Genomic DNA, 10816 nt, shown 5'->3' on the forward strand with positions numbered 1-10816 from the left:
GAAGGGATAAGAGACAAACAGAAACAATTGAAACACGTCAAACATACTCTAAACTTCTAAGATAAGCTACATTGAAAAAAATATACAAAAAATTACTTAAATAACTTACAAAAATAGCTATATAGTTTAGTGCGAGTTTAAGGATTGACGTATTAACCAACTATATATAGTGAACCAATTACTTTTACCAGTTATAACAAGTTACTTTTTGTAAATAATTGAAAAAAAAAAGTAAAGCACAATGGAATGAAACTAATTGATACTAAGTTGAAAATCTGAAAAAAAACCAGCATTCAACAACGAAAACCAACAAATACACATTAGCATACACAAAATTTCACTTCAGAGCGTCATTCCTCTATGTCTAAAATATATATTTTTATTTTATATTTTACAATATACAATTTTTTATATTTCAAAAAATATTTATATGGCAAATTATACCATTCAAAATATATTTGTATTTCATATTATGCAATCCAGAATGCATTTAAAATCTGAAATACAAAAGGAGTAGAAAGGTGACAACTTTTAATTTCGTTCAAACTAAAACTAATTTACTTTTAAACCCTAAATAACAACTATTTTTAAAATTTTAACTTCAAAAAGGAAAAGTTATGCCAAACATATGAAGATGTTAGCCTCAGGTTTGATATCGAATTAACTAGAAAGGATTGATGTACTCTGCACAATGTAAGTGACAGTGCCTTCAACCTTTGAGCATTTGCTCTCTCACGCACACAAAATTTGCATTCAACGCTGTGTAAGGTCCAGATGAATTTACATGGTTGTATCTTAGTACACTCCTTTTTCTCACTCAAAATTTTCCATTCAGAACTTATATATATATATATACAGCAATAAATGTTAACTAAAAGTTTGTTTCCTAAACCACCTGAGATGAAAAATTTGACGTCAAGAGTGTTCCACGAAATCCTGTCTCGGTACGCTGCGTTTCCATTACCTCATCACAAAGCTCTTCTGCAAAATACAAATATGACAATGTTTATACGTTAAGAACTCAAAATCACTGAAATAACAAAAACATACAGAATGACAAAACGAAAGAAGAAGATAAAAGTATCGAGGCTATAAGAGTATATGAAAGTAAAAGCTAATCAAGAAGCAGTATCAAATAACATGCCTGCAATATCTCGATTTTCATGGATCTGAGAGTCTCTCACAATAATCTGATCTCCAGCAAGTATATTAACATCTGCAAGCGTCATATGTTCGTTATCAACATCAATTCTCCTATCGCCTTTTTGTAGTATCTGGTTTTCCTTGACAACCTGCAAGGACAATTACCACATGTAGAAAAAACAAATTATACATTATGAAGCACTACATTGATTGCAGCAACATATACATGGAAATTTATTCAAAGTGGTTTTTCTCATCCCATTCTATTTTCAGTTTAGTACGCTATGCTAATTTCTATTAAACATCCATGTCAGTTTCAGTTCACCTTGATGTGCAATGCTTTTAAATAAACAAAAAACTCATAACATATATGATGAGTGTAATGATAAACATATAAAACAAATTTGACTTGCCCCAAAGGATTCCCATATCATCATTTTCAGTTGGTAAATTGATGTTGAAGCAGAAACTTTAAGGCTAATTGAACTCTCATTTTTCATCTTCCGAGAACGTTTAGAAACCCTCCTATCTGTTTCAACAAAGCGCTTTGCAGCATCCAAGACAGATTTTGGGACCTCCTTTCCATGGACAAGAATTACACTAATGTCCTTATCGCTATAGTTAAGTTTCTGCAATAACTCAAAACTTTCCTTTTCTCCAATGCAACTTTCACAAACCTGCATATTAAGAGAAGGAGGATTATAGTTCAAATTAAAACAAAACAGAGAAGTTTCTACTTTCAACATATGTAGGTTAAAGTTATCTGCTCAGCGGGAGCAAATATGGACTGGAAGTGACATAGACCATGCCAAATAAAATAGAACTAGACAATTATTAACTAAAGTACAACATATTTTCAGAAGTAACACAAACACATCTGAAAGTTGCTTATTGAAGATACGATGGTCTTCATTCAGAAACATGCACTACATACAAAAACCAAAGGGTTATAGTGGTATGCATTTGCTGAAAATATCTAACAGGAAAACTAGTAAAAACAAGGACGTCTTTCAAGTCAAGGTGAACTAAACACCATTTCCACCATATTAGATTATTTGATAAATTTGTTCAACTTGTTCCCACCATTTCCTGTGCAGATGTTTTTTAAAAAAAAGGTAAAATACACTTGCACCCGTTTTTAAACAGTTGTACCCGATAAACCTCCATTTTTTTTGCGTCACACTGCCACCTCTTAATGAAACGGCATCAAGTTATGATTTAAATTTTTTTGTCAAATGAGAATATGGTTTTCTTCTTTCTGTGAAAACTAAAAAGTATTGCTCTCACTAAACCACAAGCCCAAAACCCACATCTTTGAAAAGTTTGCACAACAGGAAGCTTCCACTCCCTAAATAGAATGATGCCACCTCAGTGCCCAGCCATCACACTCCCTCATTGAGGCCTTCCCTGCTGCCAGTGTCAGCCTCATGACCATTCTCGGTTGAGTACTCCTATAGAAATTTTCATTAATTTGAATTGAAACTCAGTTACGTCCAAACACAACTTACAATTTTCATCTCGTGTTTGGGCAAAGGAATTTATTTGGCAGGGAATATTGCAGTTCTTTGTTTACTATTCCATAATAATACATGCTCCATTTGTTCGGTGGATCCTATTGGTTGATTGGGTTTTATTTTGTTTATTATCGACTCTTATCTAGTGGTTTGTTTATTTAATGATAAGGTTCCTAAAATTGATAAAAGGGTTTAACATAATGATGAAGATGGGTTACATAGTACCAAAGCAAGTTATTTTTTGGCTCCTACTACGACTACAACTTTTTCCTTTGATCCAAAATAGTAAATGAGTATTTAGGCAACAGCAGAAGCATTAAGGCAGAAGGGCCAAAGATAAAGGATCCCTAGGGAAAGCGGAAGAAGGGCCAAAGATGAGACAGTCCTCATTTACGGGTTGGAAATGCAGAAGAGAAGGAGAACATTGGAGTCTTTGTAGAAGATGAAGTGGACATTTTAGGAACAATTCAGTAAAATTCACGTGCACAATATAATAGTGTTAAACACTTGAGGGGTTTTCTATGTGTCAAAAAAAGAGATATCATGCACAATCTGGAAAAATATACATAAGATGGAAATCTACGTTACTCTCTAAAATTAGGAACAAAATGAACACCGTGAGGTTGTTAGAATCCTTTAGATAGTAGCTTATGATAATTAGCGTCAATTGATAAATATTAGGAGCAGAGGCAGAATAGCACATACAACAGATCGTGGCAGAGATTTTGGATTACCTCAGGACTAGTCTTAATCACAAGTTGTCTATTCACTCCCTTCCCACTTCCATTATTCACTTTATCCCAAGGATCAAGTTGATCCTCACATATAGGCATCTCTTTGCAGGATCCGTTCAAAGCATCTTCCAAATCATTAACATTCTCAATTCTTGCGGATATTCCTTTGGTCTCAATACCACTCCATTCTTCACAGAAGCACTTCCAATCATTCTCAGATATGATGGTTAAGCCATCTACCTAGAATCAACAAAGTGAATAATTATAAAACTGAGAGACGGAAAACACACTTAAGTAACATAGTGAAAATGGAGAGAGCAAAACAGGATTTAAAGCATACTTAAAATACTGAATTTAATTTCAGCTAACTAAACAATGAGATAAAACTGCAAGCTTGCATGTGCACGTCACTTGACTGACTATATTGTAAAAATTCCTTTAATAATTCTAACTTACAGAAGATTCTCTTGAGATTATAACACCACGTCTATAAATCAGTTCAGGAGGCCTTTCTACGAGCTGTGAGTGCTGAAGACACAAAAAAGGGGAAACAAAATTCATCATGAAATTGCTATGGATTAAAGATGGCATATACATGACAACAAATCACAGTAAAATAAAAAGAGTAAGAGATACACAACTAAATCCCTAACATGTATGACATGACAATTTTTCAAAGTTACTATTCTCAAAATAATTGCACACCTAAAAAGAAAACTCAAATTTAACAAAGCGCTAGTAAGTAGTATAATAAACTGAGACAAAAAGACAGATGCACATAGCATAACAACAGAAGATACCTTTACACACATCAGTGAATCAATTACCCCATCCAAAGTTTCAGGTGTATCAGAATTCTTGACGGCCAAATTAATGTAATTTCTCCATTTCGAAATCCACGATGAAGGAACTAAGAAATACTTGCAATGTAATGAAAGTGGCATACTTTTACCAACAAATAACTTCTCATGATTTTGTCGTTGCATTTGTTTTACTAATCTGCGTCATGAAAATAAATTCACTTCAAAATTTGCTATGCCACTTTCTACACTAATAGAAAATGTACAGAAAACAATCACCTCATAGAGTCCTCAAAGCAAGCCTCTTTAGATATTTCATCACGGCATTGCAAACATTCACTTGAGCCTACAGGAAAAGCACGGCAACCGAGAGGATCATCTGTTTTTACAGTAATGGCATCTTTATATAAGAAAAACCAGAAACCCTCAGGAACAAGCAACCGCTTGGCCCCAACAGCTTGATCAGGCCTAAGTTGTCCATGTGGACAACAAATAGATGTTGTTGGTCCAGCATCAGCTTCAGATGGAGCATCACCAACTTTTCTTTTCAACCACTGCTGCAACCTAAAAATTTAAACTCATCAGAATAAAAGTTTTAATATTTTTTGAAATATCTTAACAGACAAGGAAAGATAATGCAAGGATATTAAAACTGAGCAAACAGGTGACAGGTTTCTCTAAGACTAGGCAAATTTTACTATTTCATAATGAAACAGAGCACTTATCCACACCACCTCTTACCCCTTTCTAAAGAAGCAGAACTGGCAGGAAAAAAGAATTTCAGTCTTACCATGGTCTAGACACATAGTACATTCCATCTTCATAATTTCCATTGAGAATATCCCGTGCAAATTGCTTCAATGATTCTCTTTGATCCCGATAGGAGTCAGCTGACACCACATTCTGTGCCCCTTCGATCAGACAATCCCAACAGCAGTCATTGTGAGAAAGAGTTGGCCCCCCACCATACTGAATTTCACCAGCCAATAAATGAATATGTAAATAATTATTTTGCAACAATGGAAAAATATGAGGTGATACATATGAATAAACCATAAATTATGACAAAAAATCAACAGTAACTAAATCTCTCAACAGATGCTTAAACTTCGTTTCATTTTTAGTACAATGTAATGCCCAGTTCACAAAAATTATCATTTATTTAAATGTTACTCCTCGAGTCCTCCTTCAGACACACATATGACAACAATTTTCTTGCTAAAGTCCAATAAGAACAAGGTAAACTTGGCATTTCATAATGAAAACAGCCTGCTAATGCTGCAAATTAACTCGCTTATGGGATACTAGTTTTCTACTATTAATTCTCCCTCTGATAAATCCTTTTATATAACTCCTAGTAGTATTAGCTATCACAGTGTGTAAAAGAGAAACACAAACAATTACGATCCAATGTATTCTTTACCATGCTAAATTACCATTCTTTTTCATATTGATTTCAAGAGTGACAGAATCAATGTAGGATATGATAACACAAGGAGACTAAAAAAAGAAGGAATCATGTACTTAAGATATGCCAGGTTACCTTAGTCAATAATTTATCCCAAGCTTTAGAAGATAATCGCTTCATTGAGGTAACCTTAGACACTGGAACTTTCCCATGTGAACATTGGATAGGTGTATTGTCAAGAGCACTGTTAACATTAAGATGTAAGTAACCTATTCGTTAAGTGAAATAATCCTACCTACAATAATTGGTAGAAGGAACACTAGATCTAAAGACATGAAAAATTGACCTTTGATACAAATAATAAACAAAATAAAACCTCTAATGTTTAATGTAAAAAAATGCAATAGAAAATGTGCACTAACGTCACAACAATAGAGTCAGCCCACTGGCGAAGCCATTCACTACAGATCCAAAAAGACGGTTGCTCTAGTGGTTGGGTGGGAGATTCAGCTAAAATAGATCGAACTTCCTGTCTCCTCTCATCGATACAACTTAGTTCTAATGCTTTCCTGTGTTTGTACTGGTTGCAAGAATCAAGATATGTGGCATTAAAATTTTGAATCTCGTCACAAAGATGAGAAGGGATACAAGCACTGTCTTGTGCAGTAACTGCATTGTGATCTGCTTCTTTAAAGTTAGCACCATAAACCATGTCCCCCTTTTCATCAACATTTTTTCTATGCCTAAGATGGTACATCAACATGTATGCCTCATCAGATGTAAATATCTCCACAAGTGAAGATTGTGAATGAGGAGCATCTATACCATTACCGTCAGCTAGCATTGCTTCAGAGCAATTAGAATGAAGTGCGTCCATCTTAACAGATTTAGAAGTAAAAGATGAAGCTCCTTCTCCAAATGGATGACAACCCAAGTTAGTAACCTTCTCATCATCAAATTCCCACCATTGCCCAGTGTTTTCATCCTTGATATGGGCAATGTAATGACCACTATTAACAGCAGTGCCTTTGTGAATCAGTACAGCTGACAAGTCATATATCAACTCAAACTGAGATGGCTCAGACAATCTAGCGTGCATATCAAGTTCAGCTGGAAATGAAAATGCAGAAGTAACTTTCTTCTTCATTGTATTCTGCAATGAAATCGAAAAATACAGGACAAAAAATATCAGAAAGAAATTGTGTTACAGAAAATAAGATTTACTCCACAGGCATAAAGAAGATAAAAAGTTACACAGGGTGGAATAATAAAATAAGAAACCACTGTTACATGTAAATACCCAAAGAAAGAAAAGCCATGTAATCATTAAAACAGTCTCTATCTTGGGAAAACTACTCTTCCAAGATCACTACCCAAAAAAATAATTTCAAAATACATCCTGCAAGGTTTTCCTAAGTAAATCAATTTCATTTGTTTTTTAAATTCTGTAATGGAATATTTATTCTTTTAGTAAGTTCCCTCATTGTCAACCTAATACAATAAAGAATATGTAAACCATCAAAAAATGCAGACAGCATTTTGTTCTGTAGTGCTCTCAATAATAATTCATGTTTTTTCCTAATACCTGTGGAAGGAAGACATAACGTTTAAGTTGAAAATTAAGTACATCAGGTAATGTACAGAGCTTGATGCTGCGTGTAGCATCGACTCTTGTTTTACATGACCCACAAAAATATTGATTATCTCCATGGAGCTCTTCAATGGCGAGGTAATCATCTAGGCTTTCATCTAAATCTTTCAATCCCTTGATATTCAACTCTAACCCATAGAAGTCTTCCATTTTGGAAGAAGCTTCAGATTCTCTTCCACATTGCGAACACCTACAAATCAAAGATAAAATTAAGAAATGTGTAACAGTCATAAATACAACTACCAAAGGCCACGTGCATATATAATATGAATGTAGAAGTATAAAAAACTTATTTGGTAACATTTGATCACGATATACCAGATTCACAAGTGACATATAAAGCATTGACACTTCAAGAAAGGCAGCATTGGAAACGTGCCAAACACTTCATGTTACACGGAACACAATAAGATACTACAAAAATTACATGGACAGATCAAATTTTGTTGTGCTGCTGTGTATGCATCACTGTCATGGCCTCTGTCCAAATCAGTGCCAATTCATATTAGCTTTTGACCAACAACGAGAAAAGGATTATGAAGAACCAGTACCAACGGTGCTCAAAGAAAAATGTGACAGCCAATTTAGTAAGAAAAATATAATCAGAAGCGTGGTTTAGTAACATCAAATACATTGTCAGGGAAAACAAATGCAATTTGCATCTTGCAGAAGGAGTCAACAGAAACTAAACACAAATGTATTTTACATGTAAGCAACAGAAACTAAATAGTTTTTTGGGCATTTTCCTGTATGTTTAAGGAGTGGGAAAGGGATGGATTAAAAATATAAGAAAAAAAAATCAAATTTTTTGACAAATCTATAATACTTCATCAGGGCCACCCCGTCAAAATTAAAATTAGTAGGAAAAAAGTATTGCATATAGTTCAATAAGTTACCCATAAGCACTGATTCTTACGTTGTCACATGAGACACAGTCCCTCGGAAAAGATCTTGAACAATTGTTCTTGCTTTAGCAATTTTGGAATGGCTCAAACAACGCTCAAGTAGTGACAAAAGCAATGTCAGGAATTCATGGCTATCCTGCTGCACTCCATTGTCTAACTCCAGTGTTTTAACAAATGGGGAAGAATCTACGAAAGACTTTTTACTAGCATGCAATTGTACAAAAAGCCGAGTCAATTGATCTAACACTGGTTGTTGCTTTAAAAGATCAGGTTCTACAGAAAATATGCCTTGACGAAAATATTTATTCATGTACAAGCACTGTAGTATGCTGTTGGCATAACATGTTGCACCAAGATTTGTCAGACCAGCAGGTGAACAATCAGAAGCACGAAGATCTGTTGTTGGATCAGGGCCAAGACTTTCAAGAATGTCAGACATCTTCTGCCATAAACCAGACTTCCGAGTACCATTTGGAGGCGGAACCAATGCACAAAAGCAATTTGGGTTGTCTTTAGTATTAACACGGCAGCCTGAACAGACTGGTTTCCAAATCATATACAGTTGGCTCATATCATCTTCAGTCACTGCTCCTGTTTTATGAATTTTCCTACACAATAAACATGTAAAGTAAACAATCTGCTCTAATCTATTTATGTTTCACAAGCTAAAAAAACCAAAGAATTTTGGATAGTAGTACCTCAATATTTCAGAAATGCCATCGTCATCCCCATGTTTCTGCCTTTTATTTTTATTTCGAGTTGTTGGTCTAGTCATTGTACAACAAATAAGCCTAACCCTGAAAAAAAGGACTGCAGCAACTAATTTCCTTGATTCAAAAGCAAATGAAATGAATTAAGACAGTAGTCCCTCATCACTATTTTAACTCTCAACATTGAACCAAACTGTATCAACAGATAGTTAAACTTGTTCAATCTATGTAGGTAGTTCTGCGATCAAAATTTCATGACCCAACACCAATTATTATTAGTGTGCCAAGAATGCAACTCAAAATTCAAACTACAGCACAGGAAAATGTTCATACAGAACATACTTTCAACGAATTCAAAATATGCAAACGCAGTTACCTAACAGCTATCATTACAAACGAATAAACCCAAAATTTCACAAAAAACAAATTACACGAGAAGTAGCTATATTTGTGCATGTACGCAAACACATTATCCTAACTTCACTTCTTCATCATCAGTATTCATTGCACACCAGAAGCAGAAAAAATAAATCAAATTACATAAATATCACAAACAGCTTAAAAGAACCCTACCAATTTTAACCAGCCAAATAAAAATCAACAGAGAAACGAAGACACAACGAAATAAAAAACACGCGTACGATTCAATTAAAAAACAAAAAACAAAAAAAAAACATCAACAATAACGTTAATCAACAATCGCAACAACATTATCCTGAAATTACTACACCAAGGCAGAGAAAATCAGAAAACGTGGATGTGACGTTACCTGCGAAAAAAGGAGGAACTGCTCTGAACTGGAAGATCAAGAATCACTGAAAAAAAAATAAAGAAAGGAAGTGAGAAACAAGAGAATTACAAAATGAATTTATTTTTAAATTTGTTTTGAGCAATAATAGTTGATAACTGTTGTTCTTTGTTAATAGAATTTTTTACCTTTGACAGAAGAAGAAGGAATGGTGGAAGAAGATGAAGAGTCTGTGAGAGAGAGTGAAAAGAGAGAAAGGGACAATTGATTTGTGTTGGGCCATGTAACTGAACATGAAAGAGTGAAATAATGAGTCAATTTTGAGTCACGCTTTTTTCCCTCTCACTTAGGTATACGAAAGAGGTTAATCAAAATCTTCTTAATTTTTCAATCTCAATTCATCAAAATTATTCTTGTCATTATGATTTTAAACTAAAAAGAGTAAATTAATATATATTTGATGATGATGTTATATTTGATCAGTTATGTCATATGAGATTTTAAAACTAAATTATATAAACAAACTTTAATTGCCTTTTTTAAATTTTAATTAGTTTTATTGAAATTAATTTTATGTGTTTTAAATATATTATTATAAATACGTTTAGCATTATTTTCTTATTGAAGTTTGATTTTATATAATGTTCATTAAGTTAAATGTATTATGATTACTGATTACATTAATTATATTATTCAAAAATCTTAATTACCTTTCGCTTAAAATAATATATTATTATGTATACGTTTAGCATTATTTTCTGATTGAAGTTTGATTCTATATAATGTTAACTAAGTTAAATATATTATGATTACTGATTACACTAATTATATTATTCAAAAATCTTGATTACCTTTTGCTTAAAATACAATTTATTATCATAATTAAAACATTTATTGGTCGCAATTATATTAATTCATAGAAATTACAATATTATTATACCTGGACAGTTCTGTCAATAAAATATAACTTTAATAATATTTAATAATTACTTTTACAAAAATATAAATTATAATTTTCTTAACATTTTCTATTCATTTATCTTAGAATGGTCAATGGTTAGAAGTGGGAACACGTGGCTCTTTTTAAAATAAAACTTCTCCTCAAATGTATTTTCATAGTTAATATTTAATTTAATGAAATTTTGTTTTATCTTTGTGTCTTTTAATAATGAGTATGCAAGTATTTCTGTGGTACATATTCTC

General features: G+C 33.1%; 1 protein-coding gene across 1 annotated transcript; it reads right to left on the reverse strand.

Annotated features, from left to right (window-relative positions):
• Positions 1-698: 698 nt before the first annotated feature.
• On the reverse strand, positions 699-9908 carry LOC114195600 (ubiquitin carboxyl-terminal hydrolase 26-like). The gene is made up of 15 exons (XM_085666026.1): positions 9802-9908; positions 9635-9680; positions 8854-8952; positions 8167-8763; positions 7185-7440; positions 6022-6752; positions 5735-5843; positions 4982-5160; positions 4471-4755; positions 4192-4390; positions 3848-3919; positions 3392-3631; positions 1557-1820; positions 1145-1292; positions 699-981 (listed from the first exon to the last, which is right to left on the reverse strand). The coding sequence occupies exons 3-15, from the start codon at positions 8928-8930 to the stop codon at positions 887-889; spliced, it is 3252 nt and encodes a 1083-aa protein (XP_085522152.1). The 5' UTR covers positions 8931-8952; positions 9635-9680; positions 9802-9908; the 3' UTR covers positions 699-886.
• Between the last annotated feature and the right edge of the window lie 908 nt (positions 9909-10816).

The sequence above is a fragment of the Vigna unguiculata genome, chromosome 8 (genome assembly GCF_037176805.1).
Source record: "Vigna unguiculata cultivar grain cowpea cultivar isolate G323 ecotype 2 chromosome 8, ASM3717680v1, whole genome shotgun sequence".
Classification (NCBI taxonomy): domain Eukaryota; kingdom Viridiplantae; phylum Streptophyta; class Magnoliopsida; order Fabales; family Fabaceae; genus Vigna; species Vigna unguiculata.